Below are 19,758 nucleotides of genomic sequence, written 5' to 3' on the forward strand. Positions count from 1 at the left end.
AACACTTGGGCTACAAATTTCGACGCTCAAAATCAAAATGTACATAAATTGTTGCAGTACTGCACCTGAAACTTAATGTCATTTATTATAAGAGAATGAATACCAAAACGGTAAAGTCAACTTCAGTACAGGCAGAGCGCACAGCAGGTTCTTGGCAAAGTCACCAGATAGTTTATGGTTTGTTAATACGGTGTATAGCTTGAAAAGATCACTGCATTAATTTTAAAGACCTCATGTAAGAAATAAGATGTTGGTGTTAAACAGGTAAAAAAGGGTATTGAGTTTCCCTTTTATTTTTGTGTTTATTGCAGTCACTCAAAGCCAATAGGCTGTGACTGATACACGGTTAATAATCCATGGGCCCAGTACATGGACAAAGCAAATATGTATTTGTACAGTATACTTTTGTACAGTAAAGATCTTCCAGTAGCTAAAATGAGCAAAAATCAGCATTGCCAGGGAGACACACTGCCTACGTTTTAAGTAACACAAGTCACCAGAACACATATAAACTGGCTGCAATGGACCTGATTCATCTTCCTGTAGGCTCCTGTAAATAAAAGGAGTAATGAGTGATCACATATTTAGAACATATACAGTCAGGCCACAAATTAATGAGAATGTTTTTGCTGGAGAAAAAAAATCTTTCTGATGGGGGGGGCAGCAGACAGTATTGTGATATAGTTCGGTCATGGAGACGCAGATATTGTCAGAAAAGAAAAATCTTCAGTAGTCTTCAAAGTTTATTTGGACACTGGGTGCATAGGAAAAGTCTATGTGGTCCACTGATGATGAAAGTTAAGCAGAAACATTTCTTTTCAAAAAGGACTCTGACTTGGGAGCTAGGCAGATAGATCAGAGTTTTAACACACCCATTTTTTTCACACCTTTAAATCTTTCTCAAAACATTTTGGATCAAGCGACAACCAGCAGTATAAAGACACCTGGTGTTATTTCTTATTCCTTTCTGCTGACCACTTCCACAAATGTTACTGAAGTCCCTAGGGAGGAGCAACTACTACAATCGTTAGGAAAGAGAACACACAGAGCAACTGTTTTTCCCATACCAATTACATTTCCTTCTAATTTCTCTTTAACCATACAGTAAAAGACTCAAAGGTGTTAAGAACAGGAATAATTATATGAAGAGAAAAATTCTGTATACAGACAACTTTCAACTGACTGCAGAGACTTTGGCTTTCACAGCACCACATGACTCAAAAAAGGACAATGTTAATTTTGTTCAACATTTTTCAGCAGAGTGTTAGTCACTGAAGTATGTTAAGGAGTGGTTTGTTCACGCCATTTTCAAATTACCTGATCACTTAAATTCCCTAAGAAAAACAGATGGAAATGTTAGATTCCCTTTTCCTTAAAGTATTCTGCTTTACTACAGACGGATGAAACAGGAGATATACCAAAGGAAGGAACTACTGAGTTTTCACTCTAAAAAAACACAATTCATTTCGATAATACTGAAGATTTTATCTCATCATTCAGACACACAGCAGAATAATTGAATTTGGCGGATACTTTCTGTGAAATGTCTTGTCTTTATTGGTGCTTTTATGTGTTAGCAAGCACAAAGGAAAAAGAAGGAAAAGAAGTGAGATCTATAAAGCTATATCTTCGTTGCTATAAAAATGATTTTTACTCAGGTACAATATTCTAGCACTGTACCATGTACAGCAATAAATGAAGAGGCCTAGTCAGTCTAATATGATGTAAAATCTTAGAGGAAGCGAAGAGCTGTATTTCCTTATTTTGATGTAGCTGGTTCACATCAACTCCAAGTAAGAGATATATGGTTGGCCTTGACTGGCTACACTGATATAAAAACTACCTGAGTCCTGTCTCCACTAGGACCGTACCTAGAGAAAGGTGTCCCAACGTACCTTTTATGATATTAAAAAATGGGGATTTTTTTAATCTTTGTATTGAGGACAAAGCCTAATACATGCAATGGCACTGGAAGCCTGCACAGTGGTAGGTTCAAGGACATCATTTCTCCATTCTTTGTTTTCTTCATTTATTAAACTGGGGCAACAATTTTTTTTTTCCTGCGGTATTGAATAATGGCCTGTTGTGCTAGCCCAGAAATAAAAGTAAGTGAAGATAGTCTTTGTATTGATGTGCTGCCTGTCTTGTTTACGATAGAAACTATTTTGTTTTTAGAAGGGAAGTGTTCTAAGAAAAGCTTTTATAACAGGTTCAGAAATATAAAAGCCATTTCAGGATGAGGACATCTCTATCCTTTATTTTGTTAGTCCTTGAAAGGGCTTTTTAAATGTTAACAGCTATGACTGCCTTCCCTCAACTGATGCTCCCTTCTCAGCAATCCTTCTGTTGACATCTCTTTGTTTGCTCTTAGCTTGTCTCTCCTTCTTCACAAGCCCTTAAAACAAAACTTAACCAGAGCTTGGAATTGAACTTTTGTCAGACATCAGGCCACTAAAACACACTGAATAAGTATGTTGTGTAAGTCAGATTTCAATAAAAAAATTTCTTTTCCCACCTCCAATGATATACAGAATATTTTCCACTCTTCTCTGTGGCAACCTCTATATATTGCAGTGACAACTACTAAGCAAAGCTGGTCAGAAAACAGGAAGCATTTTCAGCTTAAAATATGCTGAAAGAGATGAAACAGTTTTGAAATGCTAGGGTAATGTCCTGTTTCCATTTAAAAAGAAATAAAGCTTTCTGGCTAAAATAAATTTAATTTAAACCGTGCACTTAAAGTAGGTGTATGTGTACATAGATACCTTCTTTTTTTTTTTATTTCAAGCTAAAAAAAATCAGTAGTTTCCTTGTTAAGCTTTGCTACAGACAGATACTGGCAGCATTCCCTGTCTCACAGTGATAGCTACTTTGAGTATCAGAAGTTCATTAGTAACAATTAAAAATTCTACAGCACTTGAGAAGAGATTGATCCTATTTTATATGCCAATGTCACTTAGCATATTATAAATTACAGTAGTCCAATTACACTATAGCTAATATTTAGCACTTATACATTGGTTTGAACACACACTGTGCAAGCCTTAATTAATTCTTAATGCTGGCATGTAGATATTATCCTAATTTCACAGATAAAGCAGAAAGGTGAGATAATTTGCCAAAGGGCACTTAGTCTTGGGTGGAGCCAGGGAAGATTCAACACTGGATCCATAGCTTCCAAGCCAGGGCTGTCCAATGTCTTGGTCACTGTGTGATAGTTTTATTACTGTAGCTTTGTTGGTCACCACACGGCAAACACATCCTTATCACATTACACAATGAAAAAATTATTGTGGCTGTCAGACCTAGTTCTACTTTAATGTACCCTACCTCTACACAGAGAGATCAAAAAAACCAAACCAAAACAAAACCATTTCCAAGATTCTGCATCAGGTTCTTCAAACATGAAACTGCTTCTGCAAGATCTAGTTAAGCCTCAGCTTTCCCATACCTAGCTTTCCTAAGCTGTTGTCTGCCTCAAAGTTTTTATAATACAGATTGCTCAGGTTCAAAACTTCGATATGGATTGGGGTGGACAATCTTCATTAAGGTAAATTTTCTGATATTTCCTGTAATAGAGCAGGTGTTCACCTACCCTCCACCCCCAGAGATGTTTCCCATCCACAGACTGGAGCTCACAACAGAAGCAGAGATATATAGAAAAGTCCAAGACAGAGTATAATTGTACATGACAGTGAATAATTTTGTTACCTTATTTGTCATTTCACCTCATCTCACTCTCACCTTATTGTCTGTCTCAGTTCATTTCCAACAAGAAACCTCAATGTTTTGCTTTAGTTTGGCACTTTGGCTATAGTGATAGTCATTTAGTTGAGGTCTGATTTCTGCATCATAGCTGGTTTCTGCTTCGTGAAAAAATCTCACCTTTTGTAATTGAGTGTTAATTTCGGAATAGTCTCTTCAGAGAGACTATGTCAAAGAAACGTGGAAAACTCACACAAATATTGCCCAGGATCCTTAGCTATTGTTTTATTTATATTCTAAAACAGTCTCACAGACTGGAGAAGACAGGTTTCTTCTTAGAAACCAAATCTGTCTTGTTCTCCAGTGAATCACTGTAGTTCTCATTTGTTCAAAAGAATACAGCAAACACAACATTGAATCCTAGCATTGCAAGATTATAATTTATTAGTGTTATTGGAATTATACAAAGCTCATGAGTTGCATATCCTCAGAATTATCTGTAATATCTCCATAAAGATAAGTGAAACCTTTACGTCACCAGTCTGCTACTGAGAGACTCCACATTTTTGTTAGCAATCTGATCACGCCATTTTTAAGTTACACCATAAGTAGATGGATGCTATTTAATGCATCGGATGTATTTGTTTATTAAGGTACCTCTTTTTGTGCAAAACAGAGCATTTTTATCCCAAGTGAGCAATAAACTAAGGAAAAAAAATATTTGTAAAAGCCTCTCACTAAAATATTATCAACACATCATCATTCAAAATGTAAACAAAAACATAGTTACCAAACCATTAGTCAGCCATATAAAAATTAGCACATTTCGGCTGTGCTAATCCAAATCCAAAGACTTGGATTTAACAGTAAGTCACCACTAAGACCCAATTATAATAGCTGATTTAGAGTTTAACAGTCTCATTTTCTTGTACTTCTTTTTTTCCAAAGCAAACCTTCTCAATTTGTCCCATAAGGGAACTGTAACCATGAAGTTAAATTTCACACTTTTTTAAGGAATAGGTCTTTAAGTATAATAGTACAGAAACTATAATAAAAGCTTAACTTAAAAAAATGGAAAAGGTACAATTTCACTGGTACTAATTACCACAATTCTGATTAAGCTAACAGACTAAAAATGCTTCTAGATTCTACTCAAAAAAATTGAGTTCTTTAATTTATAAAGTGATGTTATTTTTACAATTTTTGCTTTTTTATTCCCCTTCTGTTAGAAATATTTTTTTAAATACTGAAATTTAAATTAATCCACTGCTACAGTCATTATATAATATTCTATATATTTAAATATATTAAAATTAGGTTAACATTGTAAATATAACATTCTCTCATATTAACACTTCCTGCTCTTTATCATTGTGAAACAACTACTATAGAAGTTGTAGAAAGCAGGCGGAACAGCTGTGCGTTTCTATTTGATTTTGCACACTCAAGGAGCGCAATATATGTGAACATGAATTTAAATATCACTATCCTAGTACTGTTCTGTATAAATAAAGATTTAAAATAATAATATTCTACATATATCTTAAACTCTGAAGCTACCTACCCAGGAGTGGAAGGGCTATACCAGCACATGTCTACATTATTAGATTTTGTGCTTCATCTTCCAGAATATTTTCTTAACAGCTCTTCTTTCATTGTATTTCAGTCCTACAAAATAATGATGGGTAACATCTGAATAACAAGGCTCAGGGAAAATGCTAAAAAGTATCAACGTGAATTAATAGCTTAATTACCATACTCACAAAAAACATTATCATGACACATTTTTAGCTCTGTAAGGAGGAAATTCATAAAGACAAACTTAGCTAGGATCAGCTCATCCCCCAAGCACAAAGATTCCTCTCAAAGGCAGTTCAGAGCAGAAGCCTGACTTTAGGAGCCCTGTAGGAACTTTTCATTCACTACAGGGAGAGCATAGGAAAAATACATTCAGAAAATGGAAGGTAGCCACTGCAGGATTTTCCCCAAACCGTCTGAAAGCTGGACCCAGCTCTGACCAGCAGTCAGATCACCTCAGCTAAAAGCAAGTTAATGGGACCACACCCACCACCATTACCCGCTCCAAGCTGCTTCAGCTTAAAGAGAAGTTACTTGCAAGGAACTGAACACGCTTCCTTTATGAGATGTGTTGTCCATCAGCATCTTTACAGTGTGTGTAGATCTATGTGTTATGGGACCTATGCGCTATGTTTTCAATGTTATGTTTGCCCCTAATCACTCTTTGCAGAGCGTGGTTGTCTTGCCTTGCAGATGACTACACCTGGCATTAGCAGCCTACCTTGTCCATCCTTCCCTCTAACCTTCAAAATTCAAAAGTTTCCTTGAGGGAACACAGAGCTAGACAGGTGGGTGGATTGACTTACTGGCTCAAATTCAAAACGTTTTACAATGGTATTGACAAAAACAATAAAAATGCGAATGAAAACTTATGGATAGAAGAAAATAAGCCAAACAAACCACTAAAGATAAGTAGGTGCAATGAAATGCAGCTTAGATCACTGCAAGTTAAAAGAAAGTTCAGATTCAAGCCAACTATTGAGAAGAACTGAAGATTTGTGGCATATTACTGGCAGTAGCAGTCTGAGGAGTATCAAGGACTACAGAGCCCTGGGAGCAGTGGTAAGGGACTCTCGAGTGCAGGTAGTTTTTTCATCAATCCTCCTGGTCAAAGGGAAGAGGGTTGAAAGGGCCAGTTGAGTCTGGCCAATCAACAAATGGTTACAGGACTGGTGCCACAGACAGGGGTTTAGTTACTTAAACTAGCCAGGTTTAAACTGCGATATGAATTGGCACACATCGTTCACACATTTCAGCATGCACGCCTGAACCTCCTGGCATTACCTGGACTGCCACAACATTATCATGAGGAAAAAGTCACTATGTAATTGAGGAATTAAAACAAAGGGATTTTCTTAACATTAAGGCAAGAAGACCTAAAGATGTGACTGTGCATCTTCCCATCCAATAAATCTAAGCAGAAACTCCAGAATATTAACATTCAGTGGCAACCCATTCAAATTAAGCTAATTTTGAAGCAGACATATGTGGGAAAATAATAACTTGGGGGCAGTAAGTGAATTTCTGCTTGCTACACAACATACACATGGAGGAGATGGGACCGCAGGAAGGGCAGTGATGGTAAACGGCCAGAGCCGCCGAAGGGTTAACTGGAAACATATGGCGCTCCAAACATGGGCTTCCACACGGGTCACAAACTGCCATTCTCCACACGAGGGGTCAGTACGGGCGGGCGGGAGGGGAGTGGGTCAGGCTAGAGCTGAGGGGACGCAGACGGTTACCGGTGCGAACCAGGGAGACCGCCCGCGCCGCGCCGGCAGACGAGGGAAGTGGCGGGAACCTGGCGGGGTTCTCGCGACTGCGGCCGTTACCTCAGGCGCGAGGGTGGGGGGGCGCGGGGGGCGCTGCCGCCGCCTTCAGGCCACCCGTCACCCAACCTGAGGCGCCGGCAGCAGGACGCCCAGGCGGAGACAATCGGCGGGCGGAGATCGCCTTCCCTCAGCGGGGATTACCTCAGGCTCCGCGCCAGCCGCCGCCCCGCCGCGCTCACACGACGGCCGGAGCGCATCCCGAGGGGCCGGGAGCGCCCCCCGCTTACACCCCGTCATTCCCCCAGCGGCACTTCACGCCTGACCGACAGCTGTGCCCCGCCAGACACCACACCGAAGACAAAGCGCTTATGACCGGCTGCGACGCCCCCACAGTCGCAGCAACAAACCCCACCCACCATCGCCCAACCGCCCGCCGCGGCCCCGCCCTCGCCTCTCTCCAGAGGCGGTGCCCGGAGGCTGGCCCGCGCACCTGCCAATCATTGCGCAGAGGCGGGCTCCGTCGCCGCGGAGGCCTGTGGGACTTGTAGTCCCAGCCTGCCCGCCTCGCGCCGACACAGGCCGGGCGAGAACTACCGGTCCCGGCGCGCCCCGCGGCCGTGACCCGCCGCGGGCCGAGGGAGCGGCTCCGGCAGGAAGGCGGCAGAGGGGCCCGGTCACCCAGCCGCAGCCATGAGCTCGGCCAGGGAGTCCCAGGGCCACCACGGCCTCAAGCGAGCGGCTTCCCCCGATGTAAATGGACGGCGGGGCCCGGGGCGGTGGCGCGGCGGGAGAGGGGGAAGAGGAGGCCGGGAGGGAGGCCGCGGCGGGGCCCTGTTACGGCGCCCGGGCCCCGTGGCGGGACGCGGGGAAGGCCGCGGCCTTCTCGGCCGCCGCCTTTCCTGACGCTAACGGCCGTCCGAGGGGCCGCGGCCGGCGGGGGAGGCGGTGGCGGGGGGCGAGGGGCCGCTGGGGGGCCGCCGGGCCCGTCGCGTCGGAGGGGGCGGGCGGGCGCAGTCAGCGTGTGGTCCCGCAGGGCTCCAGCAGCTGGGAGGCGGCGGACCTCGGGAACGAGGAGCGGAAGCAGAAGTTCCTGCGGCTGATGGGCGCTGGGAAGGTGAGGCTGCCCCGCTCCCCCCCCGCGGGCACACGGGGACCCCAGCGGGAGGCTCCCCTCCTCCCCCCCGCCCCTTCCCCCGCCAACTGTGGCGGGTACGCGGGGTTTTCCATTTGCGATGCACGAAACCTCCCCAGAAGGGGCCTTGCTGCAGGCCGCAGGGCTCTCTGGGCAAGAAGACAGCGCTCAAAGGGAATTTCGCTTCAGGACCCTCCTTAAAGGAGGATTTGGGGTTTCACAGCCGCAGCTGCTATGTCAGCAGCGGTGCAATGCGAAACACCGGTCTGAAATTGTCAGGTCTCTGCTCTGTAGCTTCCTCCCCGCCCCAACGCCTTTATACTTTCAGACCAGCTAATAAAATTATTTGTAGACGCTTCAGAGAGAGTCTTTGTTACAAACTAACAAACCTGTGCACTAGGTCTGTAAAATTCTCTCTCATTGGAAAAAAAAATAAAGATTTTTAAAAAATGGTAGCTGGTAGACTAAAACAGCAAAATAATAAACCTAATTAAATAATCCAGGAAATATTTTTAAGGGCAAAATGGTCTAAAACTATTTCTACTATGATTTTTGCACAAAGTGCTGCAAAACTAGTAAAATATAATCAAACTTTTGCCACGTACAAAATGTTGTTTTAGAGTATTGCAATTCTACTTCAAGAAAAATAATTTCACTTGTAATAGCTTATTTTGCTTGAATGCAGTATTTTTGTAAGCTAAAATATTTTACTGTATTAAAGAGGTGAAAGTTAATACTTCATAGTGGATAGGAATACAATAGCCTGTTAAAACATCCCGCTACTGCTAATCTATAGGTCTGCTTGGATACTTAATGCTGCTTGCTATTTAATGCCAGTTCTTGCCTATAGGGATACATTTGCTAATGAGCAACTAGTGAGACAATATCTTAATGAGTGCTGTGAAGGTCTTACCTGATACTGTGACCAGTCTAAAAGTGGGATCATTGTAAGATGCACAGACTGAACTATTGCATAGTGCCAGAGAAAGAGACCCAAAGGGTGAATTGTTAGAACCTAAATTTACACTTGTCCAGCATTGTGTTGTGTAGTTTTCATATCAGGTGATCACCATTCTTCCTTGTTATCTTCCTCGTTAAGCTGACGTACTAGCATGACTTGTCTTCATCTTTGGAGCCGCAAGAAACAGAATGAAATGGAACCAGTTTTGGGCCTTGGGTAGAGTAAAGAGTACCTCGCTTTGGGGTTTTCTTTTTCAGAAAATTCAATGAAGCAAAGATGAAACAAGTTCATCAAGAGGCAGAAGCTGTTAGCTAATAAAACTTACAGACTTACAGTTGGTTGTCAAGGTTTGACAGGAGACCTTTTCCATTTGAGATTTCCAGAATGTTGGCAGAGCTGTCAGTGCACCCTAAAGCTCCAAAACAAACTACCTTTTCTTTTAGAAAGAACATACTGGCCGCCTTGTTATCGGAGACCACAGATCAACCTCTCACTTCAGGACAGGTCAGTTTATCCAACAGCTGATACAAAGTTGGAAATCGAACGCTTATTTAGGAATATCCCAGTACTTTGAGCTTTGTAGATGTTGCAGGGAGGGATTTCAGGTTTTGTGGAAGAAGTTGAAGACTGGTCAGGCTGTGCAGTTGTAGAAGTTCCTAATTTCTCTTTTTAGCTTACAGACAGTTTGTCTGACTGCACTTACTTGCCTTCTAAAGTCCAGGTTCTGCAAAGTCTTGATGGTCGATTAAACTTGTGTACAAATGCCCTGGAAATCAGGGCCTGTAGTTCCTCTGTCTTATTTTGCTATCAAAATTGGAACGTAAAGTTTTATTGCTATTGGTACCTAGCAGTATTATATTTCTTTCTTGCTGCCAGGTATGGATATCCTAACCTCTAAATCATTGTGCATGGGAAAGACCAGAGTTGATTTCTCCCCGCACCTGATTACCTATTGAATAGAAAGATCTCTGCCTTAAAGCAGTGAGGTAGAAGTTGAAAAGATCTGCAAGGTCATTGTGGCAATCAGCAATAAGTTGATGTCATGTAATGTATGAGCATGATAACTTCTTATCAGGCTTGCTCAGGTAGTAAGTCAAAGTACATTGAAACCAAGCTGCGCTTGGCTGTCTTGAGAGACGCTTTGATAGAGCTGTATAGAATAGCAACTGTCAGAGTTCCAGAAAACTTCTTTATTTGATATGCTCCACTAGTAATTTTTCAGTTGATGAAAAATGATCTATGGACCAAAACACCAAAAGAAGCCTGAGGATTGGTTCCAGGTTCTGCTGTTAGCTTGCAGAGTGATTAAGAATCACTTCCTTACACCTGAATTTCCTAGAAAGGAGATGATGCTTCCCCTAAGGAGTCATAAAGAGTCAGTACTGCTTTGTTATTAGCAAAAAGTTAGGATGCTGGGGTTTTTCACATAGAACAGCTATTTTCTTAACATGTTACTTCCTTGTCCAACATACGGTTATTGTCCTTTTATAACAACATACAGCTCTAACTTCCACATGTGGAAATGTTAGTTTGCAATAAAAGCTTTTAATTTTACAGACATACAAATTTAAAACTAGAGTGTTGTAGGCCTGTCCGGGGAGAATTAGAGATTTCTACCTTTCACAAGATCAGAGTATTTTTAGCTATTTTAGACCATATTTTCTCCCAGTAAAAAATGATTCTTTAGGTACTTATTCAAACAAGTAAGTAAAGAGCATATAGAAGTCGCTCAGGAAAATTAATTTTTTTGCTAATTCCTAAAGATGGAAAAATGTAGAGCTGTAGTGATTACTGATAATTGAGGATGGATGAAATAGTTTCAGATACAGCTCTAGAAAAAAGAGTGGTAGTATTGTCCTGACTTCTGCTGCTATGGCTTAATTTAAAATCATGGTTTAATTGTAGTAATTGCATGTTATGTGGTAAAGGTCAGAAACTTTCTCCTTGCTGTGACGTGTTGCAGTATCGGCAGGAAGCACAGAGAAGTCATAGTGGCTACATTTGCCTTGTTTAGTAGAACATACACCACATGCGGTACAACTGACTGAGTGCGTCAGGTCTTAGGAACTTACCAGCCCACCTTTGTATCAAAGCAATTTTGCTTGCACACTGATATGATTGCTTATAAATCTGATTGTTTGTATGCAATAATAATCTAGTGGGTTTAGATGGCTAAATTTGAACTTTTTCACATATATAGTGATAAACTTTGAAAACGTGACTTCATGTAATTTGATGTCTTTGTTAATTTGAATGAACCATAACCAAAGTACACTGGACAATGCAGGGGAAGAAGACAAGAAAATGAATGAGGAACTGGAGTCTCAGTACCAACAGAGCATGGACAGCACGATGTCCGGACGAAACCGGCGCCATTGTGGACTTGGGTTCAGTGAGGTAGTAAGCTGTTTATTTCCCTAATGATTTGACTTTCACTTTGCTAAGACAAGATGATCCGCGGTTTAAAAATCCAGTCACCACAACTAGTGGCAAACGTCAGCAGTTTGGGTTAAAGGACAAACTTACTGCAGGCACTCGTCCCCTATTTGTGTACACTGGTGGCCATTTAGGTGCCGGGACATGATTGATGCTTCTCATTGTTCTGAAAAGTGATATGACATGCTTAATGCTCCATAGTAGTCAAGACTGATTAGGACAGAAAGTGACAAATATATTAAATCAGGGTGTTGCCAAGGAATACATAAGAAGGCAGGATGGCCGTCTGCCTTGCTGCTGAGAGCTAATTAATTTTAGCTTCTTGTTTGCAGTGAGGCACATACCTCTATGATCCCGAAAAGTAAGTGGCTGTAGAGGGGTCAGATAAGGGAAGGTCACTGTACTTCCAGTGAGCTGACATCTGGCCTTGTACTTGCAAGGAATTCTGTAGGAATAAGCAGGAAGAGAAGCGTGGGAAAACCCAACAGAATTAGGTTATTAGGAACATGTCTCCATCTGCCAATTGAAAGGTGCAATAATTAATTTTTTGCAAACTGTTAGCAGCAACTACTGCGTAAAAACATAGCTGATGTTTCCAGAGTGAGTAAAACCACTGAGTGCAGTGCTGAGAATTCTTAATATTACAGCCATGGAGGCTTTGCTCTTTAGGAGCATGAACAAAATTCCATTTTGATTGTTCTTGTTAGCAGTATCATTGGATTACTTCAGCGTTCCTCATGCTGCGGTGTGCTAAACTTATTTTCAAAGATTAGTCATGAGTGAATTCTCAATGGTCTAGCTGTTTGTTTCATTATGTTTCACTCCATGACAAATATTCAAGTGTCATCATGTACTGTGAACATCAAAGTAAGGCATTACTTAAACTGATGTGATCTGAAACTTTTCCAACTCATTTAATGGTGTCTTTAGGATTTCTGCTGTAACTAAATAAGAATGTGGCTGATGAAACCGTGGGCGTCACAGTTGGTATGGTTAACCACTTCAGCAGAGTTGCTTTCTGTCTAATAATTGGTATATTAAAGACCTGTGTTTAGCAACATAGCCCATTTTAGTACTAAAATGAAAGAAGCCGTTAAGCGAAACATTCTCACTGGGAGGTTTTAAAAGCTGCAGTGGAGTTCCTAAGATATAATGGTTTATCTGTCTCATAATCGGAACTTCTAGTTTCAGGAAAGTGAAGAGCAAGAAGAGGCAGCTGGACACTCCTCTGAAGAGAGTTCAGAGGACTCTGAAAGTGGCTCTGAGTCAGAGCAAGAGGAGTCTGCAGAGGAGCTACAAGCTGCTGAAAAACATGATGAAGCTGAGGTTCCAGAAACCAAAAAAGAAGCAAAAAGCAACTATAAAATGATGTTTGTTAAAGCCAGTGGCTCATAACTGCAGATGTAACAGCTTTGTATTTGAAGTACAGTAAGCCTTATTGTTACAGTGCAAAGTGGAGGACTGCTACAGCACAAATCTTTGTATTATGATTTTAAAAAGACCCCGTTAGATGACAAAAAGTAGTATTTGCTTTCAGTTGCCATGGATAACATTTTTATGGGCACAGTGGTATTACTGGTTTTTGTAAAGCGTAAAATACTGGATGGAGAAATAAATTCTTTTTGTTCCTGCCCAATCTCTACAATGTTATCTAAACTGTCCTTCCCCTTATCCCATGCCAGATAAGGAAACTTCATGTTAGTGGTTTCTTTTGTTAGTACCCCAGTCTTGAGTTTTTAACTATTAAGATTACATGTGAATTACTGGATGTTGCATTAGTTGTACAATACGAATATCAGCACTATTCTGTGATGTACTTGAGCTTTAAACAATGATTTTGTCTATAGATGCTAGTGTTGACAGGGCTAAGAGGAGAAATCACTCACTGCTGTGATAGTATTAATCACTGTATCCATCTGAAATCCTACAGCAGTTGCATGGGAGAAGACGTTTTAGGAACGTGTAATACAACAGGAGGCTCTGATTCCTTCTTTGGGTTTATAATGAGGGGGATAAGCTGTAGTTATACCTTCCAGTAGAAAAGAGTGACTTTTGAATTATTGGCTCCTGGTTATAGCACTGAGCTGTTATTAAAATTAAGTCCTCCCGAAGAAACCAGTTTACTTTGAAAGAGAAAATATACTTTGATAATGAAAAGGATATACAGATCATTTAGCTTTTTTAAATATAGAATAGAGAGTTAAGCACACACGCCCTTCTTCCTTTTCTCCCCGTACACGCATCACTTGGAGGTCCAAGTCAATCATCAGAAAAAGGTTGTACCTCTCAAGTAAAGTTGATACACTTAAAGAGTCAGGAGTTCCAGTCACTCCTTCCAGCAAGAATTAAGCGCATCCATTCCTCTGCAAATTTATAGTTTACTGTATTCAAGTAATTAATAAAATATCAGACCTTTTTAGACTCTGTTTCCTCTTAGTCCGTCAGACAGATCAGCTGCCTCTCCTTGCTGGGAGAACAGGCCATCTGATCTGCACCTCCAGTACAGCTTCATTCTGCCACAACAGTGTCTCAGGAAACACTCCGGATGCTTGTGGAGAATCTTCCATTTCTGGATACGATTTATGACGTGCAGACAATTGCAAGCCAGTTGGCTTACATGAAAGCAGCAGTATGTACTACCATTGTATAGGTTTATTGGACGTAAGCATTGCAGCATCAGTTACGGGGGGAGGACTTGGAATAAGTTACATTATGGAAAAAATAAAAGTATATGATTGTAAATAAAAACTTGAGTGTAGATTTTGATTAATGTGTTTTACTGTACTATGCAATACATATTTTTTCAAAGACATTGTTTTAAGCACAGCATTACAGCAGCTGCTAATGGTCAATGATTTATATTTGCTTTGTGTGGATTTTTTTGTTTTCCCAATACTGCAAGCTTCATCATAGACAAAAATTAGAGTTGCTTGTACATGATGAAGAAAGAAAACCTCACCATGACTTAGGAAAGCTGCTCTATCTCTAGGAAGAGGGAAGCCCTCACTAAAATATCAACCGATTAACTTTCCTAATAGACTGACACCAGTTTTTTCCTAGTTTTAGGCACTCTAGCTACCCTTAAATCAGCATTTCACTGTTAAATTCCATTAGATGTGGCTATGGCTGTTTATTGCCTTCAGTGCGATTACAAAATTAAGTCATAGGCTGCAAAATGCTGCATATACACTGACCTATTCGCCTTCCCTCTCCCAGCATCGAAGCTAGCGCTGCCCTCACCACCTTTTCATCCACAGCTGCTCAGCACCCGCGCAGAGCTCCAGACTTGCCCATCAGTGTGCACTGAAACAGAGACGCCTTCAGAAGGTGACAGAATCCATTGCTGTAGCCCCACCCTGCCAGGCAGAGCGCCCCGGCTGCTTTCCGACTGAGGAAAGGTACAGTAAAACCTCACCTGAGGGCTCTTCTCTGCAGCGCAACCGACCTGGAAAGACCCAGGAGCAGCAGCTGCAGCTGGCAGGCCCTGCGCGGGTCTCTGCCACAATGGGCACCGGCAGGGCCCTCCGCCACGCCTCTGCCCTGAATTGATTACAGCCGCCTGCCTCGTACAACAGATTTGGCCATCAGTTCCAAATACAAATAAGCGGACTACACAAGAATGAAAAATAAACTGAAATTAAACTATTCTGGTAACAGCTCTTACCAGGAGAAAAAAAAACAAAACCAAACACAAACACAACACAACACAACTATTCCCCAGAAGTACAACACATAATATTGGGACCATCTGATGAGGTTTGCTGTAACCCATTTCTGATGCTGACTTACTTAAGACTCATCCGCTCAAAATAGGAAGAGTTCTACACAATCATGTCTGTTTCTGTGTAACTTAGAAACATACTTTTAAGAATTTGCAGATTCATCTATGAAGCAGCCTATCTAAGAAGCTTCTCCGTGCATACTGAGAAAGGCTGACGTAGTTCAGCATAGCTTGTGCAGTAAATGTTTGAATTCAGGAGTCAGTTTTAGCCACATTTGGTGTAATAGCATCAGCAGTAGCGGCATGGATCATAGCACCATGGGTTCAGCTCTCATAGGAGACAGAGAACCCAGGAAAAATAAAGGCTGATGTCTTGGCTGACCTTTGCAGATTGGTATGGAAGGAGCTCCCAGAGATCACAGCAAACACTAAATCATAAAGACACCAACTCATAAACTGCATTTGTCTTTTCAAACAAGATTTGGCCACTGAAATTCCTCAAAAACCAGCTTATTTCCATCCCAATAGAAAGGCACAAGTCTGCCTGTACCCCAACGCATCTTAGGAAACAACAGAGGAAAGTTAGATCTGTCGCAGAACAACGATTGCATCTGGTAAAAGTTTTAATCTGTTTCTAAACCACCCTGAAAATCTACCCGCACAAAGGTCAATGCAGGCGCGTTGTCAGCACTTGGCTTCGGGAGACTGAAACCACCTGCGCAGGCCGAAAGGCGCAGTGTGCCTGTTCCCCTCCCACTGGCCCGGGAATAGGGCACCCCTCAAGACAAGTACCATCACAACCCTACTCCCATAAGGCCCTGCAGTCACAAAAGAGGATGTTCTCAGCCAGGTAAAGAGGGATCCATTTCTTTCTCAGCATCGTACAGGAATTCTTCCAGGCCAAGACAACTAGATCTCGAAGTTGCCCTGTAGCTTTATGCAACTGCTTTACAGTTTACTCTCCCTTTCTCCCTGCAGAGGAGGCTGACAACTTGATTCCTGAAAGCACAATTTATAGGCCAGCTTCAAAGCTATAGGTCCTTCTAAGGCTCTGGTTGGGGAATTCACATCAAAGCAGCTGTGCACATGTTGTTCTGATGCCAGGGAGGACGGTTGGTAGAAATCTCGGTGGATTTGTTACAGTCCCCAGAACAGGGATTAAATTATGCACTGAAGCTGCCTCTGTAAACTGCAGGAGACAAAGAGAATAAGTGGCAGTGCAATATCTCATAATCAAAGTCGGGCACAGTTATTTGCATCAGTCTCTTGGAAGCTGTCAGGGGATTAAGAGAAGGGACATGTGTCAAGGTACCCTCGCTGAAGGGACAAAGCGGGAGTTGGGTTTCTTTGCTTTTAAGACTGCCACCTCAACTGCATCTTTCCTGAGAAAAATATCTGAGTAGTACACAGGTGTCCAGCATCATGATGGGTAGATAAAAGTTACCTTAGTTTTTGCACAGCATTAAAGAAACAAAATACTTGGTGATTTAATCTTATTTGACTTGGTTTTGATGTGCAGGTGCAGCATGAGATCACGCTGACACTTTGTGCTATTATCTATCCAAATCCAGTAGCATTTACAGGGTCCATAGCTCAGGATGATCTAGTTGAGAAAAAAAAAAGAGAAGCATGAAAAGTAACATACATCAAAAGAGGGGGGGTTGGTACCTTCAGTGAAGGAATACGGGGGCTCATAAAAAAACCCCCTTCCTCCCTTTGAACTTTTTCAACACTGCCCACCTTGACCAGCAGGGAAATTCTCTCAAACTGTTACCATAAGTAAGCGTTCTTAACACAACTATATCAAGCTACGTTAAAGACTGCCAAAAGGTTTGACAATCTGAACTAGCTATTTCTTGCTAAAATTTAAAACAAATGCAGGTGAAGCTTTTAATCCTTAACTGGCTGGGGCCAAGTCTCCTTCCTGTTACAGCCACTGAGGTCTAGTAATCATGATCTTGTATTGTATGGATGCAGTAACAACATGTCTTTCCAAAATATAGTTCTTGGTTGGTTTTTTTTTTCAAAAAGACTTCTTAACATAAACTGCTACCGGACACACAAAAAATAGAGAACAAATTTACTCAGTAATCAACTGATGGAGCCACTACCCAGATCCTGAATAAAATGTGTATAAAATCATTTGTCAAGTCACTTTTAAAGTGGATTCAGTAAAGACAACTGAAGAGTCCTAGGGCATACAGAAGGCTTTGAGGAAGCCAAGGAACACAGCTACACTCACGTAATGTCCCTCTCTCTTCCCTCTGAGCCTCTCCATCCAGGTCAGGACTTGGAAAGTGAGCAGAGGAGCCAGTGCTGGTACTCGTCTTGGCAGTGGTCCCTCAGCTTTTGCCGATTCTGTGTCTTAGCACCAAATGAAAGGAGAATGGGATCAACATGTGTGTGTGTGCATTCACACCCCCAACACACACGCACTACAACCATGTTGGGCAGAAGACAGAATCCTGTTCCATACTGGGAGAAGATGATGCTCAGAGGCGCAGTACGGAAGAAACAGAGCAGAGACATAGAAGGACTGTTTAGCATGAACTAAGCAGTGAGAAAAGCCAACAATACAGACAATACAAGAGACAAATAGAACTAGCAGTGATTTTCCCAATGTCAACATTTTCCCCAGAGTAGTACAACTCATTGTAATTAAATGTCACCAGCTATTTCATTTCATTAGAGTTACATCTTGCATAAGCCGCTGAGGGTTTCAGAAAACCTCCAAAAACATCCTGTGTCTCAAGAGATGAACCAGAAAACAGCGTTAAGGCTTTTCTCAATTCTGGCTCTAGAGACAAAATTGAGCCAACCCAAACCCCCTGACAATAGAACAGAACCCAGGCCAGAGACTGCAGCAGGCCACCCAACGCTCCGTCTTGCACTGGCACTTCGCAACCCCTGAGGGAGAAGCACTCGCTCGGGCCAGGCTCTGTGCCAACCGCTTTCACCCCTGGCTCCGGGGCAAGCCGTTTCTACAGGGAGGCAGAAAGTTTCATTCATTCTAGCCATTCCTAACTGCAATTTGGCAACAGCAGCTGCCAATAGAAAAGACAATTGTCCTGCTACCAAAATACTATTTTAAAGTCATCAGTGATAGTCTCCTTCACCCACTGCCACCATCAACACTCTACTCTCATTTACCTCATTCACAAGGTATTTTTTGTACTAGGACACTAGACTTAGACTCTCGCTTGCCAGCTATTCCTCCTTCTTGTTTCCTCCTCTACAATTTAGGCTGAGTCCCCTTGTTAAAGCATTTTGCTCCTGCCTGAGTCCATGTATTCCAGCTCCCTCAATCTTTCCACAGCCTCTCACTTCAAACCACTGGCTGTTCTCCACTCTCACCTTCAGCCTCTCACTTGGTCTTGTTTGCAGGTACATCTCTGCCATCATTTCCTACAAACTCACCACTCACCTTTGTGTTCTGAACCTCTCCCTCCCTTTAGAGCTTTCTTATGTTACAGTTGCTGCTAAAAGGCTGCTTCTAGCTGGCAACAAGAAAACAGCATTGTCCTTTAAGCTTATGTCTTAAAACACTATTTCATCCATAACTGCTCCAAAAATGCTAATTCTCTCAGTGTTTTCTTTGGGGGCTGTTTTACACTCTCTGTAAGGCAGCCAGGAGCACTGACAAGTAAATAACAAGTAAACAGTGCACAAATGTACACGTATGCAATACTTCCTGCTTTTATGTACTTTTATAATTAGCTCTCAAAGTTATTCTGCCATCTCCCAGTAATTTCATGGTAGGCTTTATAATTTTACCTTCTTCTTAGGTTTACCTGTAGTTTAACATTCAAAGTACGGTTGTTGCACAGAATACCTCAACAGACTTGTATTAAAAATGCTCTTTAAAATTCCAAAGCTTTGAACTAAAGAAGTATCTCAAGAAGTTTTCATGGAAAGTTCATCTCGGTTGGTTCAATTCAGCTACAGTTAGATGCACCTTTTCAAATAATGGAAAAAAAAATGTAAAGGGGTCAGACCCAATCAATACAGTTGTTCAAACAGAATTTCAGGCACTGTGATGTGTGTATTTTTTGTGCTCTTTCTTTGTACTGCTCCACTGTGAAGAAAGGTTGCTTTTGCTAGTAGAGCAATAAAAGTCTTAGCCTTTTGAATACAGCCAAATAACCAATGGGAATGTTTACTAGGTGTGGAAAATGTGGCAATTTTTCATGTTCTTCTTGTGCATGGCTTTGTTCTTTTTATAACTACGAAATACACAGACACACGCACACGCGGCACAAGCAAACACTTTAGAATACCCGAAGACAGACAGAAATCAGAGGGGCAACGTCAGATCATGCCTTCTATATCTTCTAAGTTTTGACACTAAGTAAATCTGGTCTTTCCTTCATATAACACCCAGAAGTTAATTGCCAAGACACATGGGAAATATGTGGGTTTACAGAGGGGAAGAGATGCTGATATAAAATACATA

At 41.8% G+C, this 19,758-nt stretch overlaps 1 protein-coding gene across 1 annotated transcript; it reads left to right on the forward strand.

The window, feature by feature from the left end:
- Positions 1-7,661: 7,661 nt before the first annotated feature.
- C4H11orf58 (chromosome 4 C11orf58 homolog) lies at positions 7,662-14,350 on the forward strand. The gene is made up of 5 exons (XM_054200521.1): positions 7,662-7,805; positions 8,089-8,169; positions 9,592-9,652; positions 11,436-11,545; positions 12,770-14,350. Exons 1-5 carry the CDS (start codon positions 7,746-7,748, stop codon positions 12,977-12,979), a joined length of 522 nt encoding a protein of 173 aa, XP_054056496.1. The 5' UTR covers positions 7,662-7,745; the 3' UTR covers positions 12,980-14,350.
- The last annotated feature ends 5,408 nt before the right edge of the window (positions 14,351-19,758 follow it).

This window comes from Rissa tridactyla, chromosome 4 (genome assembly GCF_028500815.1).
Source record: "Rissa tridactyla isolate bRisTri1 chromosome 4, bRisTri1.patW.cur.20221130, whole genome shotgun sequence".
Classification (NCBI taxonomy): Eukaryota; Metazoa; Chordata; class Aves; order Charadriiformes; family Laridae; genus Rissa; species Rissa tridactyla.

Coding starts and splice junctions, on each gene's coding strand:
- C4H11orf58 (XM_054200521.1), top strand. CDS start 7,746: ATGAGCTCGGCCAGGGAGTCCCAGGGCCACCACGGCCTCAAGCGAGCG. Junction 8,170..9,591: donor GGCTGATGGGCGCTGGGAAG/GTGAGGCTGCCC, acceptor CTTTTCTTTTAG/AAAGAACATACTGGCCGCCT. Junction 11,546..12,769: donor GTGGACTTGGGTTCAGTGAG/GTAGTAAGCTGT, acceptor CGGAACTTCTAG/TTTCAGGAAAGTGAAGAGCA.